A 17,654-nucleotide genomic window follows, 5' to 3' on the forward strand; every position below is an offset into this window, starting at 1 on the left:
TCCTTTGACCAGGACTGGCAGTGGCTAATGGTCTAAATGACCCTTACAGCCAGGGGCTCCCCAAGCTCCCACAACCAGGACTGGAAATACCTAATAGTCTAAATGACCTTTATACAGCCAGAGGTTCACCCAAGCTCCACAACTAGGACCAGGGGTGGCCAGTAGTTGGAATGATCTCTACACTGTCTACGACCAAGATCAGGCCAGAACCTTCCTTAGGCCCTTAAGCTAATACAGGTGCCTACGCCCTGAACCCGTCTTAAAGAAATGACATTTACCCTGAGTTGAGTTTCGATTTAATTATGCTTTCTTGTGCCCCAGGGATTGTATTACATCAAGAAACACTTTCCCACATTCTACTGGGTTTAAATATGTTGGCAATAAACGGTCTGACATCAGTCTCTAGAAGGTTTGATCCAGGCCAACACAGTCAATCTGAACAGGGTTTTCATTCTTACGTCTTCCTGGTTCCTTTCCCTGCAGAGACCTTCTTAATAATCCACTGGCCAGTAAAAGTTATTAGCATGGGACTGGAGAGATGGTTCAGTAGTTAAGAGCACTTATTCCTCTTGCAAAGGACCCAGGTTCAGAGATCAACGCCCATATGGTAGCTCACTGCTGTCAGTAATCCCACTTCTAAGGGATCCAACATCCTTTTCTGTCCTGTACAGCCACCAGCATGCACACGTACAGGTTGTACATATCCATGCATATAAAACACTCATAGAGATCAAATAAAAATAAGTATTTTCTTTTACTTAGTTATTAATGGGCAATCTAAATGGCTCAGTGGGTACAGGCACTGACCACCAAGTCTGACGACCTGAGTTCAATTCCTGGACACAAATGGTGGAAGGAGAAAGTCAAAGAGTCCTCTGAGCTCTATATACATTCTGTGGCATATGCATGTCCACACATATACATAAATAAATGGGAAAATTGGGAGAAGCTGGGTGAATCTGATCAAGATATATTATATACATGTATGAAATTGTCAAAGAATAAACAAAAATATTCTTTTAACAACATTAGCAGTGCAGGTCATCAGGAAGGGATATGAAAGTGGGGCAGGATGTAAGGGACGTGCTGAGTCAGTCCCTCTCACAGGAGTCATTCTGAGAACCTACACAGTTATCCCATGTCTCAGATGGCCCGATATACCATCAGAATCCCTACAGTGGCTCTCTAAGTCAGGGGGAGGACTATGGTATCAAAATGCACAAAATAGATGCTCATCAAAGACACTGATTATCATATATTCCTCTGTAGAAAAGTGAACTGTTAGACGAAAAGGCACTGACAGGTTCTGAATGGAGCACCCTGGGTCTGTACACTCCCCCTTCCTTCAAGTTCTTATTGGACAGAACATTTTTAAAATGTTCTGATATAAAATGATGTATGCACCCATGTAAAACCCTCAATAAACAACAGCCTGACCTCTAAGGTTTTGTAAAAGCCAACAGCCATTTTAGCAAGCAGCTAAAGTAACTCTTTCCTTTTGAGAGGCAGCTCTTGGCTTGCTGCTGGACTCCAGTGAACACTGACTAGAACATTAGGTGACCATACAGTTAAGCTGCTCATCATTAGTTATGATTGGCTGGATGCATTTAATTCGAAACTCTAGCAGGCCCAAAGGGGTGCCCAAGGCACGGCTGAGCGGTAAATCAGATTGCTGGCAACGTCTCTCCTGTGTGTCCTGTTGCAGCCTTCTTGCTGTCCCTGTCCCTACAGCCCTATGAGCACCAAGCTTGGAAGGAATCAAATGGCCCCTAATTACAGACAGACCCAAGCAGAGGGTACAGCACCTGAAAATATCTGTTTTCCATGTGATCATAAAACTACCTCACTGCAAGAGACAAAATGGCTATTTTCAGTGTGGCAATTCTGACAGGGTGGGAAGGCTAACTTGGTGGCATCACTGCTAAGAATCCTCAAAATGTAAAGTCCTCCAGATGAGCCATTTACTCAAAGAGGCAGACTCTGGTGGCTCCTCACAACAGAGATGTTTGCAATTCGTCAGACTCCTTAGAAGAGGCATTTATTCTATGTTTATATGTGATTTCTTTGTTATTCTGATACTAATACCTATGAATTTACTTGTGTGTTCACATGATACCCAACTCAGCAGCACCTCAAGTGAATAAGACCGTGATTAGTTGGTAATCAAGGACTTCTTCTGTGTTCTTAAACATGCATTCTCCCTGTCTTCCTGAAGCAACTAGCTCACATTATGGTAAAACAGCCCATAACCACATGGGCTGGGCTCCCACAGGGAACCACCCTGTTGGAAAATTGGGCTACTTTTGGGACAGGTCATATATGATTAAACCTTTCACGATTTGGCTAAGAATCAACCCACCAAACAAAGAATCCTAGCTAGCTGAGGTCATGGCCATTTGCAGGTATAACCCAAGATCCTCGCATTACTATATGTAACCTGAAATTCCAACTACCAGTACGAGCAGTAAGAAATCGTCTCTTTTTCACGTAAAAGCAGGCTGAAGAGAGGTCAGCAGAACTATGTGGAAACTGCAAGGATGCTTCCTATAATCCATTCACAAGGCGCTGTACTCAAAACTTACTTCCAGCCGCCCAGCTACCACGTCAGTATTCACAGCAGCAGGATGAAAGAAGAGGTTGGGGGAGCAGGACAGAGCCCCCAACTCCTTTTGAGTATTTCTACAATTTTTTCTTTCTTTCTTTCTTTATTTTATTTTGCTAAAAGTTAAACACATGGCCACTCCTGGTGACAAGGAAGGTCAAGAACTACAGTCCCTGGGCTGGGAGGCAGTGGTGTCCTGAGTTAAATGCTAGTGAGAAGACAAAGGGAACGCTGAACAGGCAGGCGCCAGCCACTGCTTTTGTGTCAAGGCCTCGTGGTGATTCTTTGCCCTGCTCTGTTCTCTGTCTTGATGGGCACAACATTAGTTGGGCAAGCTACGGTTTCACCCAGTCTAAACAACATGTAAGGCGAGGGAGGCCCAATATAGTCAGAAGATCAGATAGCACTCAGTGGTCGTAAGTCTGGTAATAGTAAGCTACCTCTTTAGTGGCAATATAGAAGACTAACTACATCTGCTTAGGTGGGCATCTTTTCAATAATCTGCACAATAAAAAAGTGGGGCACAGAAAATTCAGGCAAAGGACATGCTTCCTTTTCTCTTGCAATATTTCATTTCTCCTTTAAGGACATTGCTTTCTCCTACTCTATGAAATATATGTATTTATCTATATGTCTATATACCAACTTATTGCCCAACTGACCAAGGGGTGCCCAAGATTTATTCAGGGCCGTCATGGTCACTGCTGGCACGCAAGGAAACTCATTTGGATTAAGTTTATGATGCAAGAAAGGCCAGACTGTCTCCCACGGGACTCCAAAGCTAGAGGATTCATCCAAAGATTAACTCCAGCCACAGTCAAAGCTGACAGTGCAGTCCAGTAGAGGCTGTCTTCTCACTGCCTGACTTCCCTGCCACATCTCCATCCCTGTGAGAGGCTCCTCCTTGCTCAATTAATCCCTAATCGGTTTCACTGCTTGTAAACGATGCTGACAAAATTCTGTACACTATCCGTGAGGGACCAGAAACCCTGTGGCTTTCAGTCTTACCTGGGCTGAGTACTTCCAACACCAGCTCTGCCCACCTTCCTTAGCAGTGCATGATCCACTTCTAGCTGGATATCTCTTTGTGCCTCAAATCCTTGACTAACTAGACAGCCTTCTTCCTGTGCTCTCCAAACGCCCCTGTGCAAGCAGCCCTGCTGTCTCGACCCCAGGTGCTCAGCTTCCTTGAGACTGGTTCTCTACAATCCAGTTCTCTCAGCCCCACTCCACACAAGTACTTGGGACCCATTCTTCCCTCTTAATTCACAACTGCTGCCTACATTCATATCCCATCCCCATCTTTAAGGCCCCAGGAGCATCTCAGTGTCAATACTCAGGAGTAACTGTGGCTTCTCAATTCAATACCCTGGACTCCAGAACCACTCTTCCTTTTTAAATTAAAAACCATTTAATTTTTAAACATGGTAATCATAACAAACATGTAGTATCATGTTGCACTGATAGCTTTATATGTCTCTTATTTATCTTGTTGAGGAGTAGGGCAAAGTGACTAACAATGTCTGGTGGGTTTTATATTCTCTGTGATAAGCACAGAACCTGGCCATTAGGGGACACATTTAGTTAGCAGCTAAAGAAGAAATAAATGAACTCTAGCAGTCTTCTCCCACGTCTTCCTGCACCTAGCTTATCTTTTCTACAATTCATGATCTCTCTACCTGCCAAAGCCAGCTTTTAAAAGGCTCACCTGGTCATATGTCTCTTATTGTCAGTGGGAGAAGACAACATCTTCTTAGGGCAATATTAAAAGATCACCTCAAACTCTGGCCCCAACTTTTTCTTTGTCTCTTAGATCAACTTTATTTGGTTCACAGATCCTTCATTGAAAGTAGCCAAAAACTGGAGACAGTCTCCATCTTCATATATGCATATAGGTAAAGAAACCGGTTTCTATTTGCAGTGCACAAGCCTGTCCCCAGTGTTTTTCTGTCAATCTGAGAAGAAGTATCTCAACTGAGAAGTCCCACACTTTTCAAGCAGATTTCTATGATTTCAAAACTGGCCACACAGTGATGCCTTATCTCTAAAAAATTAAAAAAGAAAAACACAAACAAGCTATAAGGAGCAGGCCAGTAAGAAGCACTCCTCATGACTTCTGATTTAGGTCCTGCCTTGAGTTTCAGTCTCTTTCACTGACAGACTATAACCTGTAAGATGAAATAAAGCCTTTCCTCCCCACCTTGCTTTTGGTCATGATGTTTTTTTTTTTTAAATTTATTTATTGCATGTAAATACACTGTAGCTGTCTTCAGACACCCCATAAGAGGGCATCAGATCTCATTACAGATGGTTGTGAGCTACCATGTGGTTGCTGGGATTTGAACTCATGACCTCCGAAAGACCAGTCAGTACACTTAACCACTGAGCCATCTCACCAGCCCCGGTCATGATGTTTATAATAGCTATAGAAAACCTCAGAGAAGCTACAAACAAGAGTCTTTAGTAATAAAGAATGAAATACAGTGCTGCAGGATATGTGATCATACTATGGACCCCAAGATGGTCGTATTTACTGGAAAAACCTGTTTCTAGTTGTGGTATGACTTGGCTCTAGTGTACAGCTTTAATCCAAGAGCTTTCTGTGTATTTAAAACAGGGTTAAATAAAGTCAGCCATAGGTGAAGAGGTGGAACAAGCAACCATTGACAGGGAGTGAACGCGGGAAAAAACAAAGAGTAAGAGGAAGGCAGGGGGATGGATAGAGACATGCGCAGGAAGTAGAAGGGAGGGACACTCAGCTGGAGGTGGGTTCTGAAACATCATGGAGAAAGAGTATTTCCTTCTGGGACATTGGCTGAGGGAGAAGGTCAGCTGGGGGCTTTCTCTGCCTCTCTGAGCTAACAGGCTTTCACTCCAGCATCTGAATCTAACATATGAGATTTGTTGTTGTCTGTGCTCCACCTTGTTTCTGGTTAGTGACAGTAGAGGAGCAAGTCTGTCATCACTTCCTCCATCATGGGCGCAGCACACACTGCCTCTTCTTCCGTTCATCCCATCCCATGTTCACCCTGTACCACTGCAGACCCTCCTAGACTTTGCCAAGCAATTCTCATGTCTTTCACATCCTGCTTCAGCCATTTCCTTCTCATCCAACACAAGTCAACCTAGAGGCCACTTTACCTTTAGAAACCTTCCAGATCCCCGGAGAGATGTTTTCTCCGTGTGTCTAGCATGCTGGGTTGAAAGACTCTTCCAAGGGGACCCAGGAAGGACGTGACCCCAAAGACACTCCAGAGACCTCTTGCTGTAATTACATGAGTCAGGTCCTTTTTAATATACGAAGCTTAGGGTCGATACGTGCCTCACGCAGGAGGTAGGGGTTATCGACCCTGAGACCTAATAGCTTAGGGTTTATATAGGCAAAGGCTGGGGGGGAGGGAGAGGGTTGTGGGTAATCACACACAATTGGCTGTTTCAAATGTCTGTAATATGTGTAAGCAGATCTCACGAGAACAGTCTCTGGTCCCTGTGGCCTTGGGACCCAGTGTGAATGCTTATCTGAGCCAACAGACCATCTGGCTGAATTTAATTCGCAAGTCCTTGGGACCTCTGGTGGAAGTTTTTCTAGAGAAGGCTAAGTCAGACTCTATGAGAACAGATTCCAGGAACACTCAATTGACCTTTGTTTCTCTAGCTCTGCATCCCCTGTGACAGCCTTGGGTTAGCAAGCTAGCTGACCTGTTATTCTTAACTATTTGTATTAGTGAATTAAGGCTTCCTGTTATATTATTTAACTAGCTTAAAAAATCCCTTTTCAGGGTCACATGGGCTACTTTGCTCTCCAGGCACTCTGAAGCTTGGCTTATGTTCTTGCTAGAACATATTTCTAATAGTAATGACAAAGGCTACCCTTTGGAGATCTGCTGTGTGATCTACTCCTTCAATCTCATAAAGCACGACTTAAGTAGCACTCATCCTGACTTACAGAGGAGGCGGCTAGGGCACGGGGAGCAGAGGTAAGCTGCCTAAGACCACAGTGGTCTGCAGGACCAGAATGTGAAGCCAGTCTGAGTTCAGAGCTCCGCTCACTGCACTGCCTCTCATGAATTCTTGGACGGCAACAAACTGTATCTTATTCATGTTTTACACCCCATGCCCAGAATACCTCAAATATTTGTGGAATGAATTAAAATTTATAATTTTCTCCTAGTCATCCAAGAAAAAGTTCTTTGTAAGAAACACAGGTTTTTAGTCAGTAATTACAGAACTGAAACTAGAAAGGGCCTTTCATAAACATGGGTGACTAAAATTAAATTTCTAATAACAAATTGAAAGAACTCTAATGAATTCCACCATATTAAAAACAAACAAACAGAAAAACCTAACAGTTTCTCTAGATAGCCAAGTAACTAGAGTGGAACATGTGGTCTCTTCTAAGCAATCACTGCCCCCTAAGAGAAGAGACTAAAGCCGTACTTTATCTCCTGTAACTGACTACTTCTGAATCCCACCTATCTGAATCTAAATCAGAGAGCATTTGGAGGCAAAAACAAAACCACAAAGTATTTAAACAAATTTTAATCCTAAAAACAAATGTTTAATCCTAAAAGCTCAATCTGTCTAGAAAAATGAAAGAAAATAGGGCCACACCACTGGAAGAAGTCAGCTGCACTGACTGACACTTTGAGCAATTACACAGCAAGAGGCATCTGTGCCATCTTTTAGACAACCGAGTACTGCCTGTAAGGTCTTAGAAGCATTCTCTAGTATTTGTCTAGAGCAGCCAGTTGCTCTAGTTTGATTTTCTTTCACTGTGATGAAGACCATGACCAAAAACAACTTGGAAATAATCAGGTTTATTTCCTTTGATACTTCCAGGTTAATTGCTAAAGGAAACTGAGGGAGGAACTGAAGCAGAGACCATGGAGAAATGCCACTTACTGGCTTGCTTACGGGCTGGTTCTCTTCTAGCTTGCTTGCTTGCTTGCTTGCTTGCTTGCTTGCTTGCTTGCTTGCTTTTCTTCTTGTTTGAGTCAGAATCTCACTATGTAGCCCTGGCTGCTCTGGAACTCACTCTGTAGACTAGGATGGCTTTGACTCACAGAGATCTGCCTATCTGTGCCTCCTGAGCACTGGGATTAAAGACATACCAGGCTCTGCTAACTTGCTTATACAGCCCAGGTCCATGTGACTGAGGGTGCTGAGATGTCCAGAATACTGGGCTCTCCCACATGAATCATCAATCAGTGAATGACCGCAGGCCAATCTGATCAAAGCAATTCTTCAATTGAAGCTCCCTCTGTCCCAGTGACTCCAGCTTGTGTCAACTTGACAATAAAAACTAACACAATAGTATACCAAGTAAACTTACAAAAGCTAAAACTACTTAAATATGAATGATTGACAAAGAAATATAAATGATTAAAACATGTACTATGCACAAGTAGGTACTGAACTGAATAGACAGGTAGCCATGAAACCACAGGGCACAGCTGTGCTGGCAGGAGGAGAGACCAACTCACTGTGACTACATTTAGTTTCTCCCACACTAACAATCCACCTAGGCATTCCCATAGACCACTGTCCAGCTTGGACAGGTCACAGGCCCTCATCCAAAGCCCCTTGTCTTAGTCACTGTTTTACCACTGTAAAGAGACACCATGACCAAGGTAAGTCTTATAAAAGAAAACATTTAACTGGGGGCTTGCTACAGTTTCTGGGGTTTGGTCTACTTTCACCATTGAGGGGAGCATGGCAACACTCATGACAATGGAGCAGTAGCTCAGAGCTATATCCTGATGTGCAGGGAGACAGACAGACAGACAGACAGACAGACAGAGACAGAGACTGAGCCTGGCATGGGCTTTGAAACCTACAAGCCCACTTCCAGTGATACACTTCCTCCAATAAGGCCACACTTTCTCCAACAAGGCTACACCTACTCCAACAAGGCCACATCTCCTCCAAGGCCACGCCTCCTGATCCTTATAATGCTTCTCAAATAGTGCCACTCTCTGATGACAAGTATTAACATAGCCTATGGGGGGCCATCTTTATTCAAACCACCACACCCCTGAAACAAGTATCTTTCGGAATATAACTCTTTCCTGATTTTAGAGAACTGCATTAATCCTACATTCAGGCAAGAACTAAACTGATCTTGTATTCAAAGACTAATATTTTTGCAACAGAATGAATATTCATGCTCACAGGGATGAATACAAGCTGAAAAGTCTCACATCCTTTAAGGTGAGGTTATGAATCTGAAAATACATGGTTTTCTAAGCTTTTAAGATTTTTAAGTTGTGGGAAAGAACTGTATTTTCATTGCATTACTGTATTCAAATTTTTTCACTGAGAAGGGCTTTCTTACAAGCCAGATCCAGGTCCAGAATTCTTTCCAGACAGTTGAGAGGTGGCCATACCATTGGAGATCACCTGGGAAGCGTTTACCTCACTGATGAGATGAGGTGCCTAGGCTCACATGCTGTGTGCTTTCAGAACTGAGGTTAGAGACATGAGTCAGCCATCTCCTAAGCCTTCCCACTCTCCCCTTCTCTTCCTTTCCCTCAGTCTTCTCCTGTCCCCACTATGCCTTGATTTGAAGTGATGTACTGTAGAAATAGTTAATCCCAATCAGGGGTTTCTACCCCACTTCTGACCATTTAGTTCCTGGATAAAAGACACACACACAACCTTCCTATTTACAATAAGCCTTAATCAGCACTAGAGCTGGGCAAATATCTACATTCTATGCTATTAAAATCTATTTCCTATCGATAACCCTGAGTTACTATGTTTACTTACTATGTTTCATCTGAGCTGCTCTTAAGTCCAATTACCCAGCTTTCAGGGCCATGTTTTCTTGGCTCCTAACTCATAGAGACTTTCTCATCATCCTCACCTTCTTGTCTCCCTCGTGGTTCTCCCTTAGGCCCCCATGTCCCCAGGCCCCCAGACCCAGGAACCCCAATACCCACCTATGTCTCTTCTGCCCAGCTATTAGCTGTCAGCATCTTTATTCATCAGTCAGAAATAACTTGGGGGCAAGGTCACATAGATGATTTGTGTCTACATGCAGACTCTCTTGATCTCTGGGGTAACCACATCTTGGGGGCCCCACACTTAGCATTACAAGACACAGCAAAAGACCAAACTTCAACAATTCCCCTTTTTAGTCCAATAAAAGGTTCCTTTTCTTTCATATATAAATTGAATATAATTATAATAGTCTCGAAAATTATACGGTATGATATACATTTATAAAATCCATTCCATTTATTTGGCAATTTAGGTAAAGTACTTAATCATCTATCCTAACTTAATGAGTTTACAATTCTGCACGTCAATTATCTTTGATTTTAACTTGTATTACATCCAAAACCCATCTTTTTAGATCTAGAACACCTTCTTTAATGCTAAACAACTTAAGTTTAATTGTGAGACTATAACCATCTAGTCTTCAACACCATCAGAGATTTGAGAAGGAATAAATATTATTTAGGTATGCAGGAAGCATAGGAATACAGCTTCCAAAAAATCAAAGAGATGACAGAGATAGCTTACTGCCTGGACAGTCTCCAATATTCCTTATCACACTGGAGCATCTATCTGGGTCTTCTGGCCCAGAACATCTGACAGACTCTAGGTGAAGCAGGAATTATGAAGGACTGACTATCTTACCCTGTCTTGCCAATGCTTAGCAGTAAACTATCCTGCATCCATTTGTCCTTTTTGGACAGTAGTTTGTCTGCAGATAGTTAGGGCATTTCTTGCTCAGTGGCTAGCTTGCCACAATTGAAACAACTCTATATGGAGGTATCTTAATAAATAATAATAATTGTTTTAATTGCTTTATATAGTTTTAATTATCAAAATAAAGGTGGTTATAAGTTTGGTGGTTATAATTGTGTTACAAATTCTCTATGAGAGAGGTCAAAGTAGAGCCGACCTAAATAAAAAAGAAGCTACAAAACTGAATCAGTCTATACTTTAAATGACTTCAGGTTGCTGTACCAAGGACATAGTATTTTTGGAGAGGGGCTCTGTATTTATGTTAACAGGAATGGAAAAAAAAAGGGCCTTAGACTCTTTCCAAAGTAATAAGGATCAGATTTGATAGGAAGACCCCCCTGAAGATCTAGGCTGCAGTCAGGAAGGAAAAACCAAGAAGACTGAACAGGACAGGTAACATAATTTTCCGATCTCTCTACATGGGAACAAACCTGAAACTGGCTAAGACATAAAAATGTCTCTAGCCAGAACTTCAGCTATACATAGCCAATGAATCTTGATGGGAATAGAGTCCTTAAAATTCATCATGCCATCCTTTCATATGGCATGAATGAAGATTTATTACAATTTGGTTATTAATCAAACTAACTTATAAAAAATATAGCTGTCTTTCATCTGCTCAAACAAGGAGAAAAATTCATCCTTAACTGATCTGTGCACCTTGCACATTCCATTCAAATACATTTATAGAACTAGATATTGGGTTGTAAGGTTTATATACTAGAGAATAAAACACCAAGAAGGCAGTAGCCCTGACAAGATTCACCCTCAGGGATGCTGAAATGACCAGCTGTTCCAGCTCCCTACCTGGTCTTGTCTCAACTGATGCTGTTTCCAGAGACCTGCTTCTAGAGCAGCTTCAGGAAAGACTACTAATCCCCAATGACCTCGGTTCACCCAGCCTTTTAGATTGTTCCAGTTAGGACTTCAGTTAAGCCCTGAACTTTCTCAACACATAAAGACTGGGCAACTAATGGTGCCAGCTAGCTTTATTTTGACTTAACCATTTTTCCAATTTCCTTTTAGGCCCCCAAATAGGAATTCTTTGCCCCAATTAAACAGGAAGCAATTATAAGAAGCCTGATGTCCCAATCTCTTAAAATGGGGTGGATGGTTTTGGTTACTTTATAAATTATACTTATGTTGTCATCTTAAGGGATAATTTACAAATAGTTTTCATTTTGGATGAGGAAGAGACTAAATAGGGAACTTAGACTCAGGGATTTCTAGCTTTCCTTTCCTCTTCTCTATCCTTCTTTCTTAGGTAAAGAGAAGGGTGTTGAAAAGAAAAAGGGGGGATATAGTAATATTATAAGAAATTAGACAAATATGAATTTTAAAATCTACTCATGAACAAAAGCATTTTATAGCCATAATCTTACATTGATAGAGATCTTTATACTTTGATACAGAATTGAGGTTATATTTTCTTACACTGATACAGATTTTTGTATACTGATACAGGTTTAAGGTTTTCATTTTTATAAATCTTTGTACATTGATACAAAATTTAAGATTACTTTTGTTACTCTTAGATAGTGTCTTAGTTAGGGTTTTACTGCTGTGAACAGACACCATGACCAACACGACTCTTATAAGGACAACATTTAATTGGGGCTGGCTTACAGGTTCAGAGGTTCAGTCCATTATCATCAAGACAGGAGCATGGCAGCATCCAGGCAGGCATGGTGCAGGAGGAGCTGAGAGTTCTACATTTTCTGAAGGTCACTAAGAGAAAACTGGGTTCCAGGCAGCTAGGGTCTTAAAGTCCACACCCACAGTGACACACTTCCTTCAACAAGGCCACACCTCCAAATAGTGCCACTCCCTGGGCCAAGTATATTCAAACTACCACAGATGGGCATTGTACATATGCAACTCATTTAAAAATACAAGGTTTAATCTCATTCCTTTTAATAGGTACTATTATAAACTGTTTAGGATAATTAGTAATGCATGTTAACATTCAGTCAGTCAAGCTTATGGTGTCGTCAGATACTAGCCTGTATTATCACAGAAATATACATCCTGGGTTGCACAGATAATAGAAGCTGGAAACAGGCAACATTTGCTTGTTCAGATATGCTCTGAATAGATAGATGGTCTTCAAACCTCAGAGATTCACAGAATGAGGCATTTAAAGATTTTTCTAGTAATTTAAGGCTTATTGTATATAATAAAAATTGTGTGTCTTTTATCCAGGAACTGAATGATCAAGGTGGGGTAGAAACCCTAGATTGGGAATGAAAATGTCTACAATGTATCTCTAAGGTTTTTTTTTTTAAGATATTGAAATAATTACAGACGATACATTGCAAAACTAGGATAGAATTCTCTGGACCTTGGACCCAGCTTCGCTCCACTGTGACAAAATTTTACTTATAGCATAATTCTAAAATCCTACCCACAAGTCAACCTTATTCTATTTCCAAGTCCAGCAGTTTTTCAATCTCGTATTCAGTTTCCTGCAGCTTTAGCCCTTGTCTAGACTCATGGAATCATCATCACAAGCCGCTACACTTCCATCAGCAAGGGACACTGCCTCATAGGTTTTGCTCCTCCCTGCTTCCCAGACTGTCACCTAACTAGAAATCACTTCTCTGTTCTCCAGCTCTGCAGTTTTCCACATTTTAAAAATTATATAAATGTTACTGGTCTCAGTTTGGCTCCTATTGCTGTGACAGAATGCTGACCAAAAGCAACTTACTGAGGAAATGGTTCATTTTGTTTACATATCCCAGTCATGATCACACTGAGGGAAGCCAAGGAAGGAACCTGGAGGCAGGAGCTTATACAGAGACCATGGAAGGCAGATGCTTACTGGCTTCTTGCCAATGGTTTGCTCAGCCTTCTTTCTTACACAACCAAGAAGCACCAGCCCACGGTGTTGGCCCTCCCAGTAGGCTGGGCCATCCCACATCCATCATTAATCATTAAGGAAATATGCCACAGTCTGCCTTCAAGCCAACCTGATAAAGTATTTTTTCAACTGAGGTTCTCTGTAAAAATATTATATTCATTTTTCCTTCCCAGTCCTGTTCCTGGGATGACAACTCTGAGACCAGTTATTATTTCATGCATAGGCCATAGCTTTGGCTCATTCCCTGACTAGCTCTGATCAAACCCATTCAAACTCTCTGTCTACCACTTGGTTAGTTACCTCTCCTTCAGTCCCAGGCCACTTCTTCCTTCCTGTCTCCTTGGCGTCTCTCTGAGTTCATCTATCTGCTGGTTTATGTCTGTCTCCTTGGTCTGTCTCCCTTTTCATCTCTCTCAGCTCATCTCTCCCATCTCTCCCCGTGTCTCTCTTTTATCTCTTACTATTCCCAGAATCCTCTCTTCCTGCCAGTGTCCCATCTCCTATTTCCCGTCTCAGCTCATTGGCCATTGCCCGACTCTTTTATTGACAGGTAGAAATTCTCTCTACAGTTCTCTTTCCAGATGACTTCAGCTTGTGTCAAACTGAAGAAGATAAATAAATAATAATAGAAAAGTAGTAATAATAAATCACATTGTATAAATGGAATTATATATAATATAAACACATGAAACTGAAAACTGAATTCTTAAAAAACTTGTGTTAGTAAGCTTTAATCCCAGCATTCAGAAAGCAAGGCAGGAAAGGATCACTAAGAGTTCTAGGGCAGTCAGAATTACAGTGAGACCCTGTCTCAAAAAAAAAAAAAAAAAAAAAAAAAAAGCCTTAACATGCACTGATGAAATGCTCAACCTGACCACCATTATGAAGTCTATAATTCAGAAGTGCTAGCATGCCTGCTCTTCAGTTTCTACCCTTTTTCTCTGAGTTTGACTACTTGGAAAGCTCAAGTAAGTAGAATCACTCTGTATGTGTTTTTGTTGATGTTTTGCATTTTAATGACTTGCTCACTTCATTTACCATATATTTTCAAGATTCATCTCTGTTGTTAACATGCCAGTTTTTTTGTTTTGTTTTGTTTTTTTTACAGTTGAAAACCATTCCAATGTATGCGTAGACCACACTTCATTGATAGATTTCCCCACTGGTGAGCACAAGATCTGCTTCCACCTTCTGCCTATTGTAAATATTAGAAACATAGATATATAAATATCTGAGACTGTTTTCAATTCTTTTGGAAATATATTTAGAGATAGAATGGCTGAGTCACATGGTAACTCTGTTTTTGGGTTTTTTTTTTGTTTTTTTTTTGTTTTGTTGTTTTTTGAGACAGAGTTTCTCTGTATAGCCCTGGCTGTCCTGGAACTCACTCTGTAGACCAGGCTGGCCTTGAACTCAGAAATCCGCCTGCCTCTGCCTCCCAAGTGCTGGGATTACAGGCGTGCGCCACCACCACCTGGCTCTCACACGGTAACTCCTAATTTTTTGAAGGATTAAAACTCTTTACTTTGCATAACCTCTGTGGGATTCATTCAGTTGTATGCAGTGATATCAATATTCTTCTTCTTCCTTTTTTTTTTTAAATCAAATTGTGTTTGTATTGACGAGGGCAAATACAGGTTGTAATAGGTGTGTATACACGAGGCAAGAGGTGGAAGTGTCTTCCTTATCTTGCTCCACCTTATATTTTGAGACAAGGTCTCTCATTGAATTCACTAATTATGTAGGCTGGCTGGTCACTGGGCTCAAAGGGACAGCCTGTCTCCATACTGCACACCAACACTTAGGTTACAGAATCTACCTGCATCTACTTGCACTCTTTCTCAGTGCCCAGTTTTTTTGTTGGTACCTGGAATCTAAACTCAGGCCCTCAAGCTTGCACGGTAGGCAATTTAATGACGGAGACATCTTTTCAGCTCCATCAAATAGAATTTTATGGTTATGTATGTATCACAGTTTGATCAACCAATGACCAATAAATGAGGTTTGGGTTGGTCTAACACAAATACCCATGCTGAGGATCTTCCTTTTCATTATCAACACTTTGCTGTCAAGACTTTGGCAAACTTACAGCCACTTTTCAATATTATAAACATCCCTGTATAGATTTTGATATAGACAAGCTTTTTTTTCTTTAGGATAAATGTTTATGAGTATGATGACAAGACGTATAATATAATTGTAGTCAATTTAATTTTATAAGAAATTTCCATCTTCCAGATTGGCCATAAGATTTACATACATGACAAATCTAGTTTTTCTGTTTCTTCACCAGGATGTCCGACTGTAAATCTGTATTTCATTCCTCCTCATACCTTTGTGACAGATCTCATAGTAATGTAAATCTGCATTTCTCCTAGGGCTAATTGTTTTGAACATTCATAAGCCTACCTGCCATCGTTTTGTCTAACTCTTGTTTGCTTTTTCACTGTTGAGTTTGAGAGTTTCTTGTTTAGCCTGGAATCTGCTGGTTTAGCTAGACTAAATGTCCAGCAAGCTACAGGGATCTTCAGTTTCTTCATCCTCAGTGCTGGGATTACAAAGCTCCAGCCTTTGTACAAGGTTGTGGGGATCTAAACTAGGTCGCCGTACTTGTTCAACAAGTACTTTACCCAAAGAGAGCTCCTCAATCCTCTTTGTACTATTTTTATTCTAGTAACTTTTCTGTGTGCTTGAAATAATACAAAACATGAGGTATGAGTCGTTTTTTAAGTGGTAATTTTTTTTAACCCTAATGGTAAGTTTACCACTAGTCTGGCATTAAATGGTAAAAGCCTGAGTACTGACTTCGCCCTGGATAGTCCAATACCTGGATATTTGTTAAAAACTGCCTATTCTGTCTGTCTCACTTGTCTTAATCTTTCTGTAGGTGAACAATTTAACTTGTGCTGTAGACCAGGCTAGCCTCGAACTCAGACATCAGACTGCCTTTGCCTTCCAAGTGTTGGGATTAAAGACACCCGCCACCACTGCCTGGCTCTATTCCATTTTTAAAATACCACTTCTTGAATGTGACTAAATAAATATACATCTCTGACGTCTTCACCAATCACGAAGCATCTGCATCTCTGTTAAGCGAAACTGTACAAAAACATTCAAGTTTTTCTTTTAAGAAAACCATTTATCCACTTAGCTGAGCCAAGTAGAAGAATGTTAAAGGGACACCGAAGAATGTCTTCAACGATCAAACGAAAGAAGGGATAAAAGAACTGGCCAGACCCAGAGTTAGCATGAGTGTCCTAACCAGAATAACTTTTTAAAAAGAAAAAAAAAAAAAAAAGAGGAGTGGGTCCGCTGGGTCATTGGGAAGGGGGTGGCTCACCTGGCAGTGGTAAGCAGAGGGTGCTGAGTCCCCACCAGCTTCCGCACCTGCATAGCGATGTTGCTGAGCTCGTCGCTCAGCAGGCAGCGGAGGCTCATGAAGGATGCGGGATAGCCCACGATCTTCTCTGCCTCTGACACCACTTGGTTCCAATGGGCTGGAGACCTGGAGGACCGACCACGCCAGGAGCCTACCGAGGAGATGGTGTCGAGGGATCGGAAGCACCACCACTGGCGATTTGGGGGACCAGAAGCCCCGAGATAACCGGACAAGCGCAACAGCAGCTGCCGGAGGCTCATAGTTTGAGTCTGAGAGGGTCAGGGACCTGAGCAAGGTGTCCAGAAATGACACGGGAAACAAACAAGGGCTGAGGAGAAACTTTCAGAATCTAAAAGGAAACGGAGATTCCAAACCCTCAGAGAAGTGTGGCTTTCCTGGAGCCGTAACCAGGAATAAACTTTGCTGCTTCCGCAGCGCAGTCTAGCGTAACCCCAGCTGCTGCTCAGAACTACACTAGCCACCTGCCGTGGAAACCACAGCCAGTGCCTACATGGGGGACGCCATATTGGAGGCATGAAATGCGGACTGCCGTAAAGATGGGGGCGGGATGATGGGCGGCATAGTGTGCGCCTTACTTTACGGCACAGCTCAGACCTCCCCCCAAGGGGCGGGGCCTCGGCGAAGACCGGAAGGCGAGAGGACGGATGGAAGGAAGTGTCTGTCCTTGGACTTGAGTGTCCGCCCTTTGGCACCTCTCTAGCTCTGGATCTAGGCGGACTCCGGGTCTCTGTAGCGTTTTCCCCGGCCCAGGCCCGAGTAAAGCCTATGTAAATAAATATCTGTGTCGTGAGTCTGCAGTGAGATCGTGGGGCGGAGGTGCAGGCTGGTCAGGAAGCCTTTTACTTCTGTGCGCCTTAAGCCCTCGGTGGGTGCCGCGGACGCGGGAGGCGACCCCTCTAGCTGGACGACGACGTATCCGCTGCGGGCCCCCACAGAGCTGGAGCGCAAGTCGATCGGTGGGGCTGAACCCTGCTCCCCTCAGCTCCCTGGCCGAAGTGCCAGGATTTCTGTGAAAAACCCAGACACAAGCTTTGCCT

At 42.3% G+C, this 17,654-nt stretch overlaps 1 protein-coding gene across 2 annotated transcripts in view; it reads right to left on the minus strand.

Moving 5' to 3' along the window:
- Pdss2 (decaprenyl diphosphate synthase subunit 2) overlaps nucleotides 1-17,132 on the minus strand; it is a 231,586-nt gene extending 214,454 nt beyond the window's left edge. Inside the window, exon 1 of one of the 2 annotated variants that reach the window (XM_028769082.1) lies at nucleotides 16,558-17,132. In XM_028769082.1, the coding sequence (XP_028624915.1) occupies nucleotides 16,558-16,856 (299 nt within the window). In that variant the 5' untranslated portion in view covers nucleotides 16,857-17,132. The remainder of the gene's footprint in view (nucleotides 1-16,557) is intronic. The other variant, XM_028769083.1, reaches the window with a different exon arrangement.
- Nucleotides 17,133-17,654: the final 522 nt, after the last annotated feature.

This window comes from Grammomys surdaster, unplaced genomic scaffold (assembly GCF_004785775.1).
Source record: "Grammomys surdaster isolate TR1022 unplaced genomic scaffold, NIH_TR_1.0 190, whole genome shotgun sequence".
NCBI classification, from domain to species: domain Eukaryota; kingdom Metazoa; phylum Chordata; class Mammalia; order Rodentia; family Muridae; genus Grammomys; species Grammomys surdaster.